The sequence below is a fragment of the Cyanistes caeruleus genome, chromosome Z (genome assembly GCF_971803275.1).
Source record: "Cyanistes caeruleus chromosome Z, bCyaCae1.hap1.1, whole genome shotgun sequence".
Lineage (NCBI taxonomy): Eukaryota > Metazoa > Chordata > Aves > Passeriformes > Paridae > Cyanistes > Cyanistes caeruleus.
Genome location: NC_141732.1, coordinates 59,173,780 through 59,197,136, shown reverse-complemented (window position 1 = coordinate 59,197,136; position 23,357 = coordinate 59,173,780). Strand labels below are relative to the sequence as shown.

General features: G+C 42.3%; 1 protein-coding gene and 1 long non-coding RNA gene across 8 annotated transcripts in view; one reads left to right on the top strand and one right to left on the bottom strand.

Annotated features, from left to right (window-relative positions):
- Positions 1-347: 347 nt before the first annotated feature.
- On the bottom strand, positions 348-19,294 carry LOC111941515 (uncharacterized). 7 transcript variants are annotated; one of them, XR_015281037.1, is made up of 8 exons: positions 18,916-19,281; positions 18,559-18,740; positions 13,874-13,976; positions 7,877-7,935; positions 7,682-7,775; positions 7,039-7,074; positions 5,322-5,416; positions 348-4,134 (listed from the first exon to the last, which is right to left on the bottom strand). It is a non-coding gene; the product is annotated as an uncharacterized LOC111941515 (long non-coding RNA). The 7 variants fall into 7 exon arrangements; XR_015281033.1 differs by lacking the exon at positions 7,682-7,775 and having other exon boundaries at positions 18,559-18,735; positions 19,239-19,294; XR_015281036.1 differs by lacking the exon at positions 7,682-7,775 and having other exon boundaries at positions 19,239-19,290.
- SLC30A5 (solute carrier family 30 member 5) overlaps positions 19,202-23,357 on the top strand; it is a 20,333-nt gene continuing 16,177 nt past the window's right edge. The window contains exons 1-3 of the mRNA XM_086869272.1: positions 19,202-19,537; positions 19,732-19,854; positions 22,287-22,353. Coding sequence (XP_086725398.1) covers positions 19,464-19,537; positions 19,732-19,854; positions 22,287-22,353 — 264 coding nt within the window. The 5' untranslated portion in view covers positions 19,202-19,463. The remainder of the gene's footprint in view (positions 19,538-19,731; positions 19,855-22,286; positions 22,354-23,357) is intronic.

Below are 23,357 nucleotides of genomic sequence, written 5' to 3'. Positions count from 1 at the left end.
AAATAAACATACCAGTGAGGGGAAAATGGTCTTTCTGAGAGAGTGAAAAGCAAATTTACCTTTGAATAATCTGATGGAGGGAAGAGGCCAGAAGTCCAATAAGAAAATTGAGTTTGCATCCTCTCGGAGCAGCTCCTACCTTCATGCAGAACAGTGAGGAAACTCTGTTCTTGCCTCTTTTTGGTTTAATCTCACATTCCCTTTGTTCTCCTAATGCGTTCTGTGTGCTGCCAGCTAGATCTTATGCACCATCTGCTTGGTTAAATAGATGCATCAGCAAGCGAAAGAAGACCAACACATAAAATCTGTTTTGACCCTGAAATTATCAAGCCATTGGACACACCAGGTTTTTTTTCCTGATCATCCATCCAGATTTATTAGAAAAAACACACCCAACAACATTGCTTCTTAATGGGAGAAAAAGAATTCCAGAAAATGTAAGTTCAAAAGATATGAAGGTCATGTCAAAATAATGTAGCAGGCTATTTAGAAGATGCATTCCTACAGCAATATTGTTAAAGAAAATAATCCTTCTAACAAGCAGCTTGCCAAAAATCCCATTAGACAACTGAAACTAAGAAGTTCTCTTTTTAGCAGTCAGCCATTAACCTGCATCAACCAAGATGTTGCAGTGAGAAGCTGCAGTTTAAAAGAATTTAAAATGTACTTCTTCCTAACAACACAGGCCCAGATTTTGCTTTTGCTGAGTCACTAGAAAACCAAAGAAATACTGGGTTTTTATTTTTCTTTTAACTTTTCTTTTTTTTTTTTACTTTTTTTTTTTGACATTTTAAATGGTGTCTCCCCTTAGACATATAAAAGGAAAATTGCTGGTGTTTTCTAGGTGAATTCCTTCTGAGGGAAACTGAGGCTCCCATGGCCAAAAGCACCTATTTCAGGGAAATCTGCTGCCTCTCTGGAGCCTGGGTGAGAGATGTTACTAGAAGATTCCCTGAACTGAGTAAGCATGCTGATTTATTATCCACTGTTGTTGCCCAGGTTGGCAGTAATGACACTGAGGAGAGAAGTCCTACAACAATCAAAAAGGAGTTCAGGGCACTGGGATAATTGGTTGTAAGGACAGGAGCATAGATATTGTTTTCCTCAATTATTTCAGTAGCAGGGAAGAATGCCAAAAGGAACAGCCACCTGATCAACATGTGACTTAAAGACTGGTGCCACTGTTGGAATTCTGGCTTTTTTGCTCATGGGGTGTTTTATATGGTGCCTGCTGGAAAGAGATAGGGTTTGCCTGTCCAAACGAGGGAAAAGGAATTCTAGCCCATGAGTTGGCAGGGCTGATTGAGAGGGTTTTAAACCAGGTTTAAGGGGGACTATGATAAAACTAGCCTCAGCAGAGATGAGCCTAGAGTGGGCATGTTAGCACTGGGAGTGAAATCAGTAGTCCAGCTGAAGAGCATCCACACAGTGCACACAGTATGGGTAACAAAGCAATAAACAGGAGGAAGCCATTGGCAGCAGGAAAGCTGTGACTGTCACCATCACCGAAAGGTGGTGGGATGACTCACATGGCTGGAGTGCTGTCACGAGAGTTATAATGGTTCTTCAGAAGGGACGGGTGGGGAAGAAGAGGCAGTGGAGTGGCTTTGTACATTAGGGAGTGTTTCACTGCACAGAGCTGAAGGACAGTGATGACAAGGCTGAGTGGCTATGGGTAAGACTCAGGGGGAAGGCTAGCAAGGCAGATATACTGGTGGGAGTCTGTTACAGAGTACACTACGAGAATGAAGAGGCAGATGAAGTATTCCATGAGTGGCTGACTGAGGTTCCAAGAGTGCTAACCCTTACTCTTGTTGGAGACTTTACCTTACTGGATGTCTGCTGGAAACTCAACACAGCTGAGAGAGGTCAGTCTAGGAGATTCCTGAGTGTGCAGAAGATAATTTCCTATCTTCATAAGTAAGTCGTCAGGGTCAGTGCCCTGACAGACCTGTTGTTTGAAAACAAAGAAGGGCTGGTGGGAGATATGGACTGTTTCAATGAATATGAAACAACTGGGTTGAAGTAAGGAAGTGGGTAACAAATCTTCTACCTTAGACTTCGACCTGTTCCAACACTGGTTCATAGACCTCCCTGAAAAAGAGTCCTTAATAGCAAATGGGTCCAGGAAGGCTGGACATACTTTAGGAGGAAACCTTAAAGGTGCAGGAGCAGGCCATCGCTATGTACCAAAAGACAAGCTAGTTGGGAAGAAGACTGGCCTAGCTGAAAAGGGAGCTTTTGCAGGGGAAGTCAGGGAAATAAAGAGAACTTTTGACCTTTGGAAGAAGGTGAAGACAACTCTGGAAGAATACAAGGGTGTTGTTGGATCATGTAGACAGAATTCAGAAAGGTGAAAGCTCAGCTAGAACTTAATCTGGTCACTGCTTTGAAGCATAGTAAAATGTTTTTCTAAGTCCTCCAAACAAAAGGAGGTACAAGGAAGATCTCTATCCTTTTTAAGATGGGGAGGGGAACATTTTCACCAAGGATGAGGAAAAGGCTGAGATACTTGATGCCTTCTTGGCCTCAGTCTTTTACAGAAAGACTGGATATCCTCAGGGCAACCAGTCCCTGGCTGCTGGTAGACAGGGAGAGGGAGCAGAAAAGACCACTTGAAATCCAGGAATAAGTAGTTAGTGACCTGCTGAGCTAGTCAGACATTCATAAGTGTATGGCAGCAGATAAGATTCATCTAAGGATACTGAGGGAGGTGGCAAAAGACCTCACCAAGCTGCTTTCCACCATTTATCAGTCCTAGATAACCAGGGAGGTCCCAGATGACTGAAAGCTGGACGGTGTGATGCCTATCCACAAAAAGGGCCAGAAGGAAGATCTGGGGAATTACAGTGTCAGCCTGACCCTGCTGCTGGAGAAGGTTATGGAATAAAGATCCTCTTGTAGGTGATCACACTGCACATATAGGACAACCAAAGGATCAGGCCTAGCCAGCAGGGGGCTGTGAAAGGCAGGTCCTGTCTGACCAACCTGATCTCCATTTATAACCAGATAACCTGCCTGGTGGATGAGGGAAAGGCTGTAGGTATTGTCTACCTGGACTTTAGTAAAGCCTTTGATACTGTCTCCTATGCCATTCTCCTGGAAAACCGGCAGCTTTGGTGGATGCAGGCTACTTTTTTCTCCTCATCAGAGTTTAAAAGAAAGTTTGCTGTCCAACCAGCCATGAGATTTAAACTGGCCAAATAGGAGTTTGATTACTTTTTGGATATAAGAGATGTTACAAATAAGAATTTTATCTTGCATGGAGGCATGACAAAGTATGAGACAGAATCCTTTTTGATTACAATCTTCCATCATTTTGATTTTATAATTACTGAATGGAATCAATCAGCTTTCAATTGTTACCTTGGTGAAAGATTAAAACATCATTACTTGTCATACATATTTCACACTTTAGTAAATTTCAATAAACTGAATGCATGAGAAATGTTCATATTGTCTTCACAGTACTGGGATGCTAATGACATTTCTATTGATTTGAATTGACCCACATTTGGATTATTGGTCAAAATAACTCCGATTCAGGAAAGGCATGGACTTCCACTATCAACACTGAAAAATAAAGATTGCTGAGCACTGAAATGGCTAAAATAGAATCATTAATCAGAAACATCTTAAAACAACTGGTGATGTGCTAGGGAGGTCTTATCTTCCTAATGATCAACCTTTTTGGTCTGTTGATCACATATTGGTGATCTCTCCACGACAGCACTAGGGAGGAGGTAAAGGAGAGCAGTACAAAGTAGGAAAAACAAGGAAAGACAAGCAGGGGAAGCCATCTCAGACACAGCTGCCCATCAGCCATGAGAGCCTTTTTCACCATCCTGGTACTTTGGTAGGAAGACAGATACTTTCCTGGGGATCTGGCCTTTGCTTGCTGTGACAGAAGTCTTTTCTTCATGGTGGTGCTCATCACCCAGGTCCATCAAGACAAATTCTTGGACTCACCATCATTGTGCCTTGACACACCACAGCTGCTGTAACAACCACTGCCACAACACCGTGTGTATGCCAGGTCTAGTTCATGCTGCTCCAACCCAATCAACACAGGGTAGCAAAGCCTCTTCCATGAAGAAAGTGATGGGGAGCAAATCTGGGAGGTTTTTGTGGGTTCTGAATACAATAAATACAAATTGAAGGACAGTCTGCTTTTCTTAACATAAATACTCCAAGTAAATCAAAACTCCAAGTTATCAATTTAACTTAAATAATGCCATCTATTAAGATAAGCAGAGATACTTGCTACTTATTATTCCTAAAAGTTTTGGGAGCCTAGTGCAACTGGCACTTTTTTGCTGAATCATATTTTGTTGTTTGAACTTATATTGGTGCTTTCTCTTCTATTTCTAAGCACAACCTAATAGCAAGATGATGTAATCAGGTCTTGAATTACTCAGACTTCATTACTATTATCAGTATGTTACAGAACAGTTACTAATATACTCTGAAGTATTATAAATAATTAAAATTAATAAATTAAATAATTCAAAACTTAAGTACATTTGTTGAATTTATATGGTGCATTTTGGGATACACTTTTTTTCCCTCTCTTATGGTCCAATACTGGGATGCTATTAGCCTACACACCTGCAAGCTTTTATAAACAATTCACCTCTAAGCATTCAAGGAGTGCCAGTAACAGCAATAGACATATTAGCCCTAAAGCTGCACACATGCAGAAGCATTTGGAGGACCAAGATTTAACTTTATTGCTTTCTACTGATTTTGAGTTCCCGTGTCAGTCAGTGAAGTAAGCACATTTACAGTTCTGTAGGACAGCCCAACAATACCATTTATGATTTTAATGCATGCACTCACAGGTACATGTAATTTTACAGCAGAATTCCATAAACCACAGAATGCATTAACAAACCTGCAACTTAGCTTAATTACCAGTTGATTTCTAAAATTACCACCATAAATCTTAATTGTCCCTCTCCCTCTTAATCACCAATCTCCATGGGCAGGTAGGTGCACTGTATGACACCTTTACACCTTTAATATGTGTAATGCAAACCACTTTATTTATTAGGGCACTTGCTCTACCCATGCTCCATTCTTTATTTCAGAAGTCTCCAACACAGAAGTATGGATGTGGTGTTGTATCTCTATATTATTGTTTGAGACCCAGCTTTACTAGGCATGGAAAATGCATAACTACCGTGGTAACCCTTAGTAACCATGCTCATCCTGTTACACAGTGCATGCACGCACATAGATGTTCAATAATCCCTTCCCTAAAACTTGCTAACTCATTTGCAATGCATAACATAATAGCAGGTAAAGTGGTTTATACATACCATTCACTGCAGATCATTTAACTCCATAAAGAAAGTGGGATAAAGGTACTTAGAAAGCAAAATTGATTCCATCATTTCGACTTTCTTGTATATTCCTGTTAGAAACAAAGGACAAATCATCTGCTTTCCCTCTGTTGTAGAGGTTATTGGTTACCCTGACTGTGAATCTGACTGTTCTGAAAGTTGCACTGTGAACACAGGCAAGTCAGGATTTGAGACCCAGTTCTACACTGTACAATATGAATGAAATCCAGAAATTTCAGGAGGAATGGATGAGACTTCTTTGAAGTTTGGCACAGATGAGTGGGTATTTATGGAATGAATACTGGAAATGCAAGAAAGAGATGCACAAAGTTGCACTGGCAGAGAGTTTGACTTTCAAGTGTTTTAAAAATGCATCAGGGTGAGTGCATGTCACTGAGTCGTGTTACAGGCTTGGGCACCACATTTCAAGAAGGTTCAGATCAAGTTTTCCTGATACTATATCCCTCTTCTATCAGACAGAATTGCTGTGCTAATTAAAACATTTCCATAAGCAGCAGACACATTACAAAAGCCCATTGCAAACTACTATTTTAAGATCTAAAAGATATTAACATCTAACTCTGTAAAGGTAAGATACAAATACATATACCAGGAAAATTGAACTGAGCTTGGAAGGCCTAATGAAAGGAATTTCTGAAGCAGTCAGTGCTTGGGACCAGCAACACCAAAAACCAGTGGACTGTAAATCATATTTTAGGATCACAGAATCCTGACTAGGAAGGGACCTACAAAGATTTTCAACTCCAGGCCTTGCCCAGGACACCTCCAAGAATCAAACCACCTTCCTGACAGCATTTTCCAAGTGCTTCTTGAACTCTGGCTGGCATCCTGTCATGACCACTTCCCTTAAAAGTCTGTTCCGGTGTACAACCATCTTCTGGACTAAAGATATTTCCTGAAATATCAAACCTAAACCTATCCTGACACAGTTTCATGCCATTCCCTCAGGTCCCATCTCCCATAATAAAATAAAATAAAATTCCTTAGCTCCCTGCACCTCTTCAGAATAGGAGATATGATAATATTTAATGCTTTTGCAGAAATACACACTATGTTGGGGATTTTGTGCCTCTTCATGCTTAAAAATCAGAGTTCCAAGCAACACCACTTGTGCACTTGCTTCAGTTCAAGGCTGCAGACAAAATCTCCTAAAAAACTTCCTCACGTCCATAAAATCAAGACATTCCAGTCTCTGAACCTCCTTGCAGTGAGTAAGCAGCCAACAAAACATCCCTTGATATCAGCCCACAAGACTTCACATGCTCACCAGGAAAGCTTAGTACCAGGAAAACAAAACCACACCAACTCCTAAGGAAATCAGCAGCAATTTTCTTCTGATTATATTGTCTCAGGAAGAATCAGGCACTGTCCCTCATATCCACAGACACAAAAAGAGACACTTTTATCATGTTGATGATTTGTTGATTAATGACTTCCTAACAGCTGAGGTCATTTACTGCATATCCAACATGACTGATGAAACCCACTGTGGTAATAATCTCAAATCAGAGACATCAAAAATGAGCCTCAAGGACAGAATTCTCCCTCTCCTATCTCCAGATAATAGCCATTTATACAGCTACAAAAAGCCTCAAAGTGCATGTCAGAACACCAAATTTAAACACAGGAGGCTGACTTGCAAAGTGAAATGAATGTAGAAAATTTTACTCACTATATGTTTTAGCTTAAGAGGCCTCTTATGGAATCACTGTTAAAAGAAAACATTGATAAAATTATGGCAGTGACACAAAGCAAATAAAGCATACAAATTTGGAATCAAGGAATCACTTCTACACTGCATCACTCCTTAATAGAACAAAATGTGTTGCTAAACTAAAGCCCCATTAAAATGTCATCTAATTTTCCAGTTTTTCTTTACATGATCACCAGGTTTACCAGGGTTTCTAGTTTCTAATCAATTAGCTTTTAGTATCTTACTCATACCATGTGAAGTATTGCCTTTAGAGCCTCCATTCACTTCATGAGGACCGGAACCTCACACTAGGATTTTATTTGGCCTGTGGCTTGGCATAACCCTGCAGGGGCCCTAAATCTATGATCACTACTTGCCCATCCTAACCCTCTGTCCACCAGATACCTCCACAGCTTCATCATCAGGAAGAAATTCCTACCTCTTACTGAGCACACATACTTATATATACATGTATGGATATGGATACAGATACATATACATAAATATCCATGTATGCATATCTATGATTCCAAGGAGGGAAAGATTAAGTGTATACAGATAAACTAAAGATTTCAAATATGTATAGGTCCCGCTGCCCTATCATCTCACACAGTTATCCTACCCAGCAATCCAGCTGCACAGCCTTGATTATATTGGAGCACCAGTACGCTGGAGTGGTGTCATCTCCTGGCCCCAAGTCTTCTCTTCCCCCTGCTCTAAATTAAGTGGGTCATGGACTGCAGAATCTGCAGGTCTGATATGAGGTCAGGATCATGGGTATGACCCTGTCCTCCCTTCACCAAGGGTCATGGCTCACCTGTGACTCTCATTTTCAGGAGTCCTCTTGTCAGGTTGTAGACTGACACAGATGAATGACTACCACAGGGAAGAAAAAGACATGCGTTTCAAGGCTGGGGAGGGGCTGCAGGTGTTTGAGATTCTCTCTTGTAACCTGTTGATTTTGCCCTTCTTTGTTTCAACACAATACACTTTTAACATCTTTACAGATGCATGTGTAAATGTGAATTTTGTTGTTATGTGTTGTTAAAGAAAATATAAATGCCTTATGACTCAAGGATCTCCAGCCAGAAGAGTTTAAAAATGGAACAAAATTGCTATCTACAATTTTAATGAGTAGCTCTCCCACTGAAAAATGCTTTTCAATTTAAACTCTATTAACAGGAAATTAGGAGATCACCCATTAAAGTGTTTTTGTTTATTTTAAAATGAAAGCTAAGAACATCAAATTTCTATCAGTCCAAATGTTTGATGGACCCAGAAATAAATTAAACAATTTTATTACATTTTTTTATCCCCCACATTTATGTTATAGTCTCCAGCAATTTAAATTTAATAGACAAAATCATAAAGAAGGTGGTATAAATTGAGATTTTGGGCCAACTCCTCAATGCTCTGGAATCAATGACAGAACTGGCACTGATTTCCATATGATCAATATAGTAGGATGCTTTAGAGTAGGATGTTTGTATAAACAGTACATACAGCACAAAAAGGGGCTGACCCTTGATTCTTCACTTGACCATTCTGTCACTGGTGTCAAGAGAACAAAATGACCACATGTAACAAAAAATTTTCATAAATTCTGTCTGAATTCCTTTTAACAATATATATCTACATATAGATGTATCATGTATATTTGTAGGGATAAATTCACGTGTTTGCGTGTAGCTATGAGTGCAGCTCTGTGTCCATACTTACGTCAGTGTTAGGTATTGCACTGCACTGCCCAGGTGGCAAAGAGGCTCTCATGTAAATAGGAATTTAGTCCATGTTAAATAATTGCATGTGCAATGTATGGCTCAGTAAAGCACGTAGTACAATATTCAAGCATACAGAGTCCTGTGATTTTATTTGCAGAGCAACCAGTACCTGAAGCATAGTGTTCAAGTGTTCAAAACTATATGATCTAGAAAAATTAGATCACCCCATGTGTTGCCCTGAAAACTTAGTTTTTTGATGTTGTTGACATAGTTTCTAAAGACTTTCCCAGGACAGTAACTGTAAACATAGATATGTATACATTCTTTCTGATACATGTCTTGTGATGGACATCTCTCACGGCCAGTGCGGTTGGGAAGGTGTTATCCTGACCATCCAATCCCTGGCCATGGTCAGAAACCTATAAATTCTGAGAGGAAAAATAAAGTTCTCTCCTTCCTTCACCACACCTCAAGCTGTGTCCGTGTAACTCATTTTGTGTCCAGAAGCAGCACCCATGCCTTTTCTTCCAGGAAAGATTCTGAAAATACCTCATTTCAGACTGGCCAGAAATACAGTAACACAAATATTTCTCATAATTCATGGCTTCTTCTGCAGTAATGTCGAAAACCAAGAAGCATAAGATGTAAAAAAAGGAGAAAAAAAAACTACCTAGAATTTTGCAAACCTCATGAAAAACACAAACTGTAATTGTATTCACAATTAAAATGTTTCAAATCAGTGCATAACAAAGAAAGCTCCTGTCTTTCTTTGACTGAGTATTTTTTATTTTCATATGAACAGTATTGGCTTGGTCATTCCTTTATCTAGCTTCCATCAAAGTTTGTTTTATCTGATACTGTGTTTTTAGCAAAGAATTCCCACGTGTTAACAATAAAGAAACATGACTTCTTGCAGTATGAGGCTGCTCTTTCTAGTTCATATTCCTTGTCATGTGACCTGAGGCTTGGTCTCTATGAACCAAAGAGCACAAATAAAATCCCAAAGAGCACCAATAACAGCTGCTAACAACTAACACTGTCAAAACATGCAGGCAAATGGAACAGTGCCCTTCAGTGCACTTCATAGGTGCACCTCTATAAAATGTAGGATGGGGTTGGGTCTTCCATGCCTTCAGAAACAAAATCTGTTCCATCCCTCAGGTTCACCCCTAGCCCTCCTCCCCTCCTGGCTGCCTCCAAGCCCTGCTCACAGCATATCTCTAGTGTGGCAGCACTGCAAATGAGGTAAGTTTCTCTGCCTAGTTCAGCTCCTGAGGAGTCAGGATGCCCAAGAACTGTGCAAAAGTCACAGTTCCGCATGTCTGCTAAAGAGAGCAAAGGATGGAGGAAGAAGTAGCATTGGAAGTCACTGAGCTACTGCAGTCTGGTTTCCTGATGCTTTTCCTCTCAGGCTAGGGTTTTACAATTGAGCACAAGCTCCAGGTGAAAATTTCCTTTATAAGAAATAGCAAAAATATACCTTTCAGGTGGTGGGTTTTCTATGAAGTTCAACAAAAGATGAATGCAGAGAGGCACAGACCCCTTAAAGGTGTCCTTCATGGCATCTTTTATCTCCATGCTGGTTGTGATTTCTAATAAAAATATCTTTTAAAAGTGCTTCTACATCTCCAGCTGAAATTAGTCCATGGGTCCTGATGAGAGGTGCAAGCATACAGACAGTGATGCATTCTGTATGGCTATAACAGACCAATTTTTGTGGGGAAAAGGAGTAAAAAGGATTGGTCTTGGCTGTTACTGGTAACACTGCCAAAGTTCCTGACAGAAACACATACAGGGGAAGGAATGTTGCTGTCTTGGTGCTGCAGAGGATACAAAGCTACAGCACATACAGAAGTCATTCCCATATCCTCTTGTGCCATGTGACAGCCATCAGAGCTGCAATCTCTCTGTTGGCAGCTCAGATATCTGTGCTCCTCTGCCACCCTCATCACTGTATCCCCTCTGCAGTTTCATGTTTCTCGAGCAGCTGCATCTTCAGAGTCTACAGGGCCAACACGTCTCCCTGGTGAGATTCCATCACTCCTCTGATGTCCCCACCTTCATTGGCAGAATCTGAAGCAGCTGGCAAGGCTGAAGCCAGTTTCGTACCAGCACTGTCCCAGATACGTCTACAGGGTAGATCAAAGCAAGGAACAGGCCTGCTTTACCTTCCTCAGCCACACCACATGGGGAAAGGTCTCCACAGCCTGATGCTGAGCTGATCAAGGATCCTTCTACATCCATGCAACATGCACTTGCTCTGGCTGAGCCTCTGACCACAGCATGCTCAGGCTGAGCTGCTGGATGCCCAACCTGCTCTGAGCACAGGTAGAGCTAGCACCACGCCTCCAGCCTGCCCATGGCTGTGGTTTTTATAGCTTGATACTCAAGCTCTCCATGCCATGGCACATTTTAAGTGCTTCCAGCTGGTTCAGCCATGAGAAAAATGAGCCTTCTTAATGTTCTGCTCTAGAAGGACTGAGACATGCCATCTCCCTTAGCTCACAACCCCAGTTAATGTTTATCAGGACAGAGAGCAGATTGATCATCTCCAGTGTGGAGTACCTACTCAGCTCAATGCTTTTTCCTGAATTCTGGTAATCTCCTTCTTCCATATCCCATATGTCTTTGTCCTCACTACCAAATCCAGATTTGACACAACAGGCCACTCTGTTGGTTTCAGAGGACCCACACTTGCAGATGCCAGTATCAGATCCTGCTCTTCACCATCTATGATCCCACAGGGCCACCCATCATCTGCTGCTCTCTGGGTGCACCCAAAGCAACTGTTCAAGCCAGAGCATCAGTGAGTGAGCTCACTGACTGCATGTTGTTTTAGTAATCTTTATTAAAATTCTTTCTCCTTTTCTTTGCTAAATCCACTACTGAAAGAAAGGTCACTTCAAAGGGAGACTCTTGCTCTGCCTGACATAATGGCATGCTGAGATAATTCAGAGCAGTTATGATAAATGTTCTGACTACCGGCATCAAAAAACTGACAGCAGGCTCACAGCAACATAAGATTAAACATGTTTCCACGATTATCTGGGGAATTGTCTGGCTGACCATATCCCTTTCTTGATAGATTTTACTGCCTGAAACAAAGAGAATACCACAGTGGGTTGCGTGAAATAAACTGCAGTGCATTAGACTCTCCCAGGGATGCTCTGTTAGGGAAGGATTGTCACTTGTCAAGTAAGAAAGGATGTGTTTGTTGCCTCTGCCCCACTGGTCCACTTGGGAGAGAAGCAGTGCTGAGCAGTGCTTCTTGCAAAGGCTAATTTTTGCTGCTGGAAGGGTAATTAACTGCACCATTAACTGGGTGGAAGGAGATACACTTAGCCAGGTAAGAACAAATCTGGGTGTCAAAAGCCAAAAGGGCTTGCAGTGACAGGAAGCATGGGCTGCCAAGCCAGAATGCAAAGCAATCCTTGATCCCAGCCACCAGCTGTACCAGAGAGCCTCGTACTCTGTAGCCCAGTCAAGAAAACACTCAGCCTTGCCAAACAGCAAGCAGGAGCAGATGAAGCAAGCTGAGATGTACAAAAACATGATTTCAAAGCTGTAGGCAGGATCAGATTATGAAAGAAAAGGAAGCAAGAAAAGTTCATCAGAGCACCTCCATTTTAATTCAGCTGCTGATTTCCTCAAGATCCCCCCTGCAGCATTTCTTCTGTTCATTTCCATTTCCATTGTTTCTCCAACAAGAACTTACCCCTCAGGCTCCTTTCCTTCCTCAACACTACAAGAAGACACCTTGTTTGATCCAAAGCAACTCCACACACCCCCCTCCATTTAGCAAGCCAGCCAGCCACACTCCATCATACTAACCTATGAGATCTCACAGAATGAATTAGCTGTGAACAGGCATGTTGATGAGTTCCCTTGGGGCTAGAGCCAAACTCATACCTCAATCAGCTTGGCCTCATGTGCCAGAAGCCAGCCAAACCATTTCACAGCTTAATTTCCTAGCTAGGTTCACTGTTGCTGGACCCTGAAAGTGTTCACAGCCAGGCTGGATGGGGTGACCTGGTCTAGTGGAAAGTGTCCCTGTGCATGGGTTGGAACAAGATGATCTTTAAGGTCTCTTCCAATCCAAACCAATCTATGATCCTCTGTGTGTTTTCCTACCAGACTGCTCTCCCAAGCACTGTCTACAGGTAATTTCAGTGGCTTTGCTTTCATCTCCTTCTAAGAGATTTTCACTTGCTGGGCAGTCTTTGCTACTGATGGAGCAACAGATGCCCTAGAAACATTCAGTTCCCAAAGTTTTGTGAAAATATGCAACCAGTTCAGGGAAGAGATCTAGACTGGTGTCCTGTTGCTGCTGGAGATGAATAGATCACACGGACACAGCTCGAGGTGTGGTGAAAGGAAGAAAAACTTTATTTTTCCTCCTAGGATTTATAGTTTTCTGACCATGGCCAGGGATTGGATGGTCAGGATAACACTTTCTCACTGCACTGGCCATGAGAGATGCCCATCACAAGACGTGTAACCGAAGGAATGTATACATATCTATGTTTACAGTTACTGTCCTGGTAAAGTCTTAGAAAACTATGTTAGCAAGCTCAGAAGCTGAGTTTTCAGGGCAACAGTGTCCCACTGGGGAAAGTCTTCACTATGAGTTTGACCCAACTACCAGACAAAAGAGAATCCACACACAGGAATACCATCCGAAATGTCTCAGTAACAGATTAAGTTTCATTCAGGGTTATTTGATGATTCAGTGGGTAAAATGTCATTCCAGATAACCTGCTTGTTATTACTTGCTATGGTTTTGGCAATAAAAATGTTTCATTGTTCACAGTGCCTTTTTTAATTTCTCTTCCCTCCTCTCCTCACATTACCTGCTGTCGTAATTAGGTTTTTAATTTAAAATAAAATAAAATTTAAAAACCTATGTTCCAATACGAGCAAAAATGCATCCTCAGACTAGGTCCTGGTTCTCCAGAGACCAAGACCTTTATACAGCTTTTCAAAACGAGACTTGATGATTACCAGTATAGGTATTAACTAGTAACAGTATGAAGCATCAGTAAAAGCATCAGCAACAGTAAAAGTATCATATATCCCAGGACGACATAAAACACCTGTCTGTTCAAGCAGTACACACGCATTCACACAAGAGCTCAGCATGGTCAGATATCTTCCACTCTCCATCCTGATAAAGTAGTCCAGCTGTCCCCCTGGGGCCTGCAGAGGAGGAGATGAATGCATAATGTGAATTCTGCTTTCGATTTATGGCTTAATTTTAAAATAACTGGAAATAAAATATGAAGAGGAATATCACCCACAGAGAATAGTCTGAACTCTACTTTCTATCACTTTTCTACAGCCTCCATTTATCTATGTCAGCACAGATAGCTTTCTGAATACTCCCTCACTGTGAGCTATACATTGGACCAGGCATGTATACATTACATATACATTGTTCCCAAGGCAGGGCTTGGACACCACCAGGTTATGTCTAGCCCAGACATCTGTAGTCCTCCATGGCCAGGAACTGGAGGTATAAACAGTTACTTGCGGGGCATACGTGGCTGACACCACAATAAAGCCAGATACAGTGAAATACAGTCAACCAGTGCAAAGTCCAAACACAGGAGCTTTAAAGCATATTTTATTATAGTTTTTTGTAACACGTGCCCAAGACCTTCTTTTTTACGCCCGTAGTAGTTACTGGGGGAAAGCAAAAGAGGGTGGTGAAGAAAGTCACAGGTTTTGGATTATCTATTGCCATGTACTCACCACATCTCCACAATCTCCCCTGCCTGCATTGCCAGCTCTCTTCAATTTTCTACTATTTTTAGAAAACATAAGCCAGCTGGCATAAAATAATCATTAATATCTTTGTATCATCCTGGAGATTCAAGAAGACAATGCTTTATTGCTGATGTTCACATGATTGTGAACTCATAATTGATGCTTTCAGTCATGCTGGGAAAAGGGGAAATTTGAGGCAAAATGCCATTAAAGGACATTCACGTTGTTCACCTTTTCAGCAACACAAGCTTCTTATCACTCAGGTCTGGTACTGGGAAGACAGTATAAAATAAGAGCTAACTGAGTTAGCTCCATGTATTTGTCTGTACTCACACTAGCCATACTCCATGGGTTTTCTAAAGCAGAATACACTCCAGCAGAACATGTGCTAATTCACATCCTTAGAAAGGAAAGTAGTGAATCATTTCTAATGATTCAGTTGCTCGACTCATAGCACCAAACTAATTCTGACTGGAAAGTTGCAAAAAATTATCTAAGACAATTTCAAGAATTTATTTCAGATTTATTAATAAATAAGCTTAATTAAACAAGGAATTGACTTTGTTAAATCACTGGCCTATGACTGAGGTCTAGTCATCAAGTGAGATCCCTGTGAAACCACATCACTTTGCTGGCCCTTGCTCTATGGGTTCATTTCACCAAACATTTATCACACACATGTCATTGGTAGATGCTCAGGTCTCTGCATGCATCACCACTATCAAAGAGACAAACTCTGAAGGGGGGACCACAGAAGGCAGGTCTGATCTCTGGGGGCTCTTGCTTTTCATGGGGAAAATCCAGGTCAGACTGCAAACTAGCTCTCAGCAGGGCTACACACCTGAGCAGGGAGCTAGGAGGTTGACTGCCCTCTAACACAGCAGTGCTGGAACCAGCCAGATCTCCACCAGTGGCTCCAGCTACACCAAGCATGGCAGAACATGAACCACACCAGGAACATGATGTCAGGCTGCAGCAAGTGTAACGAGAAGAGGGAAAACTACTGCCAAAGTAGTAATCTGTGTTGAGTCCAAGTAAAAAGCCTGCTTATGTCTAAATTCAAGTATTCTGATAAGTAAAATTAAACTTTTTGCTTCTTCCTGCTGACAGGAAGCAGCAAACATGATATAATATAGCCTAACATACATTTTAGTATGCTTTATGTGAATTTGAATCGGCACCATCCTCTGTGAATGGTTTGATAAAGAACACAACTCTCATTCTAGCACAGAAACCCTGTTTCCTCAAGTTTTCTGCTATATTGACCTCAGCTACAAATTTCCCAGCAAAAATGCAATAAGTGGTTTATGTCACATTACAGGAAATCACAAAAGCCTCTTAAAGTGGCCAGAATTTTCAGGCACTTCTGATTTTCTATCAGCCCTTTTTTCCCATTTCATGCAGCTGCATAGTTAATACTGGAGCTTTATAACAGAAAAATGACACTTTTAAGTCACAATTAGGCTTTCTTGCTAGGTTATTTTCTCTGAATTGCTACACCAGAGGATTTTTTACTTTACTTTCTCTTCTATCACTGTAATTTCACTAGTTTGCATAGTGATATGTATATACAATAGCAGCAGCACAAGAAGAGATGAGATTCACAGCAGTCCAAATCACAACGTTATTTCTGAGACAGTTGCCTTCCTTTCCTCACTTCCTCAGACACCAACTGTCTGTAATTTTCTGCAAAATGATGTGTGTCAGTTAGTATGTTATGTTAGTATGTCATGTTAGTATGGTGACAGGAACCATGGATATCTGTGCACTTCCCAATAATGCTGCTCCCCACTCAGCTGTCCTCAGCCAACTGAAAAATTAAGGACCACAGCTTGTATTAGAATCAAAAGGAAGAAGTGCAGAAGCCAAGTCTTTGCAAAGTTACGGTCCTCCCATGCCGAGTCAAAGAGAAAAGACATTTTCTGCCATTCCAATTATTCAGTTAATCCCAGTGAGTTTTTCCTGGAACAGATATCTGTGTCACCATTACTCAATAAACACAAGGCTATTAAGATATTTTCCAAACAAAACTCTTCATAAAAGCACAGCTTGAAATAAATGTCATTGGCAGCACAGCTCTACCAGAGCTCCCTCACCAGGCCATTTGCCACTATGCTGAGTGTGCCTCCCCATAGACTTAAGTTCACAGCCAGGTCCAGATAACTGCTCCTGCATTAGGTGGCATATAAAGATGTCGTTTCTTTCAATGCAGAGGGAAATGCTTAATATTTCTTGACAGACCAGGAGTCCAAACTTGAAATGACTGCAGCTCTTCCCTGAGCACAAGTTTGAGCACTTTTGCTTTCAAAGGGAAGGGAACTTTTTTCTTCCCCTGATCTACTATAGTTAACTGTTATCCTGAAATAACAAAAATAAGTACATCACTTAGAAAGTGGACTGTTTTTGCTTCCTTGGATTTTTGCTCCAAGATCTCATTTAGTAGGGAAAACACAAAAATTTATCCTCCCATATTTCTTTGAGCCTTTTCCTTCTAAGTTTCCCCTGGTCTCACTAGGTTGCAGTAACAATCAGGTTTATCATTTCACAGGAACATTTGTTAGGCCTGTGTTCTCTTTCTTACCACATTACATTTTCATTGAGGAGAAACACAGACACCTTAGGACCACCACTAACACTTCAACTACTCTTTTCCACAGATTTCTAACATTTTAGATACTCTGATCTCACAATTTAAGTCTTCAGGAGCATACAAAATTCAAGCAAAGAGAAACCATAGCTTAACACACATTTAGAACTAAATGAAACAATAGATCTTCACATGTTATTTTATGTCTTGATTTTCTCACATTTTCTGGATGTTTTGCAGGGTTTAAATAAGAGTCCCTTCAATACCTATCCAAGAACCCTATACACTGCACGTCTTCTTTTTCAGTCGTGAATTCCATGAGTTTAAGTCTATTCAACCTGGGACTTTAGCTTCTCTCTTTTTCAGCTGTTCCTGCAGACACCAACTTGCTCTTATTAGTAGTCATTTATTTTCACCATTCTCTTGAACAACCCTAAACACTTCCACTGTGTGGCTTTTGATTCTGCAATTTTGGTTTTTAGATACCTGCACCCCAACTTCGCAGCAAACATCTGTGTGTGCAGATCCACTGGAACATACGAACATGCACATCTGATAAGCCCTGGCAGGGCCTAGTAACACGTATTTTCAAAACCAGTGGAGTTATTATATGTTTTCACACACAACATAGTTCACATGCTGACGCCAAGACACCTCTTGGCCAAACCAAATACAACTGCACCAGGCTGACAAGCCATGAGTGGAATTCCAGTATGTCAAGATTACACCCAGGTCTAAGTTCATGTCCTAGATATGCTTATGTACTAATAGGTGAGACAGGACCACTGATGTGGCAGCACACATGTACCTCCAGGAGCTTCCTTTGAGCCAGGGGTCCTGCTGGGGTGCAGAACCTGGGCAGGGATGCCCTGCCACCACTCCAGCCTGTGACCCCCAGCAGCCAAAAGGGTGTCTCCTGGCACAGGTGCTTAAGACATATGTTGGGGAGGCACCTAGTGGGGACCAGCTAAGTGAACTGGCAGGCCAGCGACTGTAACACGACAGGGCTTGTGTGAGCAGGAGAGACACTGATAGGCAGCAGCCTGCCCCAATCTGCCACATATATCCACCCTAAAAAAGCATTGAGGATGCACGTCCACATCCTCTGGGTTTTGCAATGCTGTCATTTAACTCACAGCTTTGCTTTTTGTGTTTCCCCGGATTTGATCCCAGAAAGCGCTCCCCTGTGCCTTACTAGCCTTTTCCTCTTCCCTCATCTCCAAGTCTCTGACCCAGCGCGCTGATTCTCTGCCCCCTCCCACAGCCCTTGGTCTCCGTTTGCGGCTCCCGGGCCCTGCAGCCAGCCCTGCCTCCGGCTTGCGGGCCTCCCTCTCCCGTGTGCTGTTTGCCAACACCTCCATCTCCCGGACACAGCGCACACCGCACATAACTAAACCTCTTTTTACCCCTCCCCCGCTTACCAACCTTATCGACATCTTGTGGTTCATCCACGGGCTTCAGAGACTCCAAGTTATTAACTGAGGGGTTTTTCTGACAGGCTACAAGACCTGTGGATTAAACTTTGAAGGGGTCTTCACAGGACAGCTGGAACTGACGGCATTTCACTTAATAGGTTTATGTTTGCCATGCTGAGATCTTCACCTGCGCTGGGAATAATTTGAAAACCTGTAAATAAATTTTTAAAAACTTTGACATTTTGACCAGTAAATTCTGAAAATTTAATTTGCCAGCAGTCATACTCCTCTGTCCTCTTATCTCTCCATCCCTTACTAGTTAAAGTCTACCCAAGTCTGTTTCAAAGAAATCCAAGGCACAGCTGACCTTGGTGAGCTAAATACATCAATACATTCTTGATTTCTTTTGCCTGCCTCAGTGCTGAACTATGAACCAAAATCATGTGTTGGGAACCAAATCCAGAGAGCTTGATACATGGCTGGAAGAGAGCAGCTAGCTCACAATGTGGACATATCTTATCTTCCGCCTCAATTTTCCCATCAGTTCCAACTGGAAATTTGAAGCCTTCGGCAGAGGTTTACTAGCGCAGAGCTTTCTGCCATAATAACACAAACTAATTTGCATAAAGAAAAGAAAAAAAAAAAAAAAAAAAAATCCACCATCCCCGCCCTGAGGGGAGGGAGCCGCACCCCTCGCAGCCCCGGCCCCGCCCAGCGGCGCCTGCGCACTGCTGCCGCGCACGCGCGGTGGCGGGAGCTCTGTCTCACGTACTTCCCGTTCCCGGTTCCCATCCCGTTCCCTCGGCTCCCGCCCCGCCGTACTGCCCGCGGACGATGCGGTGCTCCCGGCGCAGGGCAGGCGGGCCGCGCCCGAGCTCCTGAGCACTCGCAGCCGTTCCCTGCATCCGTCCCGCCATGGAGCAGCCGTACGGCGGGCAGGCCCTAGCCGGCGGCGGCGCGCTGGGGCCTGTGGATGTGCCCAGCGCCCGGTAACGGCGGCGGGGGGGAGCGGCCGCCCTGCTGGCTCCGGCGGGCGGCCTGTCGCCGTCTCTTCTTCAGGAGGGGCAGCGGGCATCGCCCCGCGGCCTCCCGGGGGCGGGGGGCCGGCGGCCTTCGCTGAGGCGTTGGGGCCGGGCCCGGGCGGCGGCGTGGCAGGTGCGAACCGGCCTCTCTCCTTCTACAGGCTGACTCGGTACATCGTGCTGCTGTGCTTCGCCAAGGTCTTGAAAGCCGTGGGGCTGTTCGAATCCTATGATCTCCTGAAAGCGGTCCACCTCGTGCAGTTTATCTTCATAGTGCAGCTGGGGTGAGTGTGCAGGGGGTGGAGCCTTGTCCCCCACGCGTAATACTTTGCGAGTTCTTTGACAGCGTCAAGCTTATAACCCTGCATTATGTTGTTATAGTTTATTCCGAGGGGAAAAGGAATAATAGTGAATCCAGGAAGTGCTCTGTTCATAGCAGTGTTTTTGCTTCACATCTCTTTTCACTGTGATGCCATTATCTTGGAACATGTCAAGCTGGAAATGACCCGTAAGGTCCATTGAGTCCAATTCTCTCCTCCTCACGCAACTACCTGAAACTGAAACATATGATCAAGAGTGTTGTTCAGATACTCTTTGAGCTTTGACAGGCTTGGATCTGTGATAGTCCTGGGAAGCCAGTTACAGTGGCTGGCCACCTTCTTAGTGATGAACCTTTCCATAATGCACAGTGTGTGTTTACCCAGATACAGTGTCATTCCATCTTACGCCCTGTCACTGGTCACCAGAGGTCAACATCTGATCCTCCCCTGCCTCTCCACTGAAGAAGGTGCCACGAGGTACCCCTCACCCTTCCGTAAGCTGAGCAAATCAAGCAACCTCAGATGCTCCTCTTGCCCTTGAGACCTTACACCATCTTGGCTGCCTTGCCCAGACACAGTCTAACAGTTCGATGTTCTTCTGATACAGAGGCACCCAAAACTGCGCACAGGACCTGAGCTGAGGCCCCATCAGTGCATTGCAAAGCAGGACAGTCACCTTCCTCGGGCAGCTGGTGATGCTGTGCTTGAATGCAGATGCACTCCAGGACACAACTGACCCTTTTCGTTGACCCATATTCAACTGTCTAGGAACCCAGACTTTGAGATTTCTTTCTGTGGGGCTGTCATTTGGTCTTTCATTCTCTGCTTTGTGCATACAAGCAGGGTTACCCCACCACAGATGGAGAATCCAGCACTTGTTCTTTTCGTAACATTGGCAGCTGTCCAACTCTCTAGCCTTTCCACATGTCTCTGTATGTCCTCTCTACCCTTGAGAAACTTCAGCATTTTTCCAACTTCAAAGCTGGGCCTGTTCCTGGCAGTGCTGTTGGTAATGGTGTGACTGTTGAGCCAGCTGGCAATCCGGTATCATACAAATGTGCAGCAGGGGGCTGGGGAGAAGAATCGGGAGGAAAACAAAATAAAAAACTCATGGGTTGAGATAAGAAGAGTTTAATAATTAAAATTAATAAGGTAATAAATGATTAAGTTAATAAGCAAAATATAGTAATAAAAGGAAGGTAGAGAGAGAACCCAGTAAAAACAAGTGATGTGCAATGCAATTGCTCCAAACACATTAACGGTACCCAGCTCATCCCCAAACCGCGATCAGCCCCCATCTGGGTAGGTGCCCCAGTTTGGATATATACCATAAGTATATGGTATTTATGGTATGGGGCATCTCTTTGTCCTGTTCAGGCCAGGTTCCCTAGCCATACTGCCTCCCAGCTTTTTGCTGGGAGCACCTGCTTGCTGCCAGAGCATGGGAAACTAAAAAGTCCTTAATTTCAGATAAGTTGCACTAAGGAACAGCCAAAAGTATTGTCAACATTGTTCTCGCACTGGATCCAAAACAGCACTGCACTAGCAGTAGTACTGGAGTAGTGGCTACTGAGAAAAATTTATCTCAGTCCAAGCTGAAACCAGGACACCCAGGCATATCTAAATTTTGCTAACAAGGGTGTAGAAGATAAGCTTTCTTCTTCATAGTTTGTATTCCTGAAGTTCTTGTGGTATTCAGATGCTATTTTTCCCAGACTGAGGGCCGAGGTATGAAAACTGATAACAAATACACAGAAACAATCTTTGCAGGCAAGATCCTGCTTCATGTTTATCTGATGTGATGTGGAAGAGCATTTATGTAATAAACCTGACAGAGCTGGAACATTTGGAATTCCATTTTTTCCTTTTATTTCATATTCATGTACATTTATAGACTTCTCTTTTGCATGTTCCCAAGCACCACAGTTTCTTTTTTGCCCATCACTTTTGATCCCACTTGAAGAAGTTTTGTTCTATGTCTTCTATTCCTACAGGACTGTGAAGTCAGCATTCTATATATGAGTCAGCCTTTCTGTATACCTATATTGCTAATAAAAATCAGAGTATTATTTATCTTCAAAACTTCTGAGATCAGTTATTTTGATTTTTATAAATCACAAGTCAACTCACCATTAGTCATTCTCTCAAGAACTGGCATTTGAAGTTGACCAGAACTGAAGTTCATTTGTCATCACTTTAGTGCTGGTATCTGACACTGGTAATGCAGCAGGGAAAATAAAACCAGTGACTGTTGTCAGTGTGGCCTGTTAATGAATGAAATGTAGAGGAATCAATTTTGTAAACTGAGCCAGATATGAGAAACCTACTTGTTTAGATCTGGTTTGAATAAAAAGCTGACTAATAAATTAATAGAGAAAACTTTCCCCTTTTGACAGGTCTGCTTTTTTTATGGTTTTGTTTCAAAAACCATTTTCTTCTGGAAAAGTGGTAACCAAGCATCAGGTGAGTTGACATATGTAAGAGTGACTTGCATCCTTATAAATATTCTTGGCTGTATAGCTCTTGTCAAAATTGAAAGGCAAACAAAGATTACTTCACTTAGAAGATATGTTACATGTTCTAGAGGTATGCAACTAACTCCGTGTCTTCTGGGCTGAAACATTCAGTGTGTTTAGCTTTTGTCAGCTTCTTTTGAGACTATAGAGAAAAGGCTGGTCCTTATCACCAAGCAAGCATCTACTGTAAGGAGTGGATTTTCAAATAGAGCTTAGTCTACTTAGCTGACTTGGACAGTTAGACAGGCAGTTTCTGGACTGCCAGAATGTCAAAATGCTCCAGGTCTTGTCCTTCAGAAGAGAAGAGTCCCTTCTGCATGGACCTAATCTAACTGTTCATCAGACCTTCGTGAATTTCCAGTATCCCAAGGAGTTCAGAGTAGGGCCAGGTTGGAACCTGCTGATTTTTAAAAAATAAATTCTCTTCACCTGCTTAATATTCATCTTGGGTTTATGTAATTGTGTGCACAAAAGCTTGATCCAATGCTTGTGCTAAGTAGACATAATCTGAAGGATAGCCTTGAAGTGTTCTTGTGTCAGCTGCTTTCATGATTAGATGTGTGTGTCAGAATTTAAAAAATGTGAACAGGAATAAATGGCGTCTTAGATTTGAGTTCAGAAAAATCTGTCCATATATGGTTTTACTTTTGATAAAAAATTTCAGATTCTGGATTTTGAAGATTTTGTTTGTTACTTCATCTTGTTTAGCATATTTCCAGAATTAATTTATTCTAAAACTTGCATCTGAAGTTAATGTGTTGAATATCTGAATTACAGCCTGCTTCCTGAACAATATAACACACACATAAATATTTGTAGGCATAAGGTCTCAGCCTCAATTTCTATATTTTATCTAGTTCTTTTTATGTTTATCTGATAGAGACAACAGATTACAAAATAGGTAAATGTACTTAATTTTTTTTTTCAGCCATTTTTGTGGAAGAGAACTCA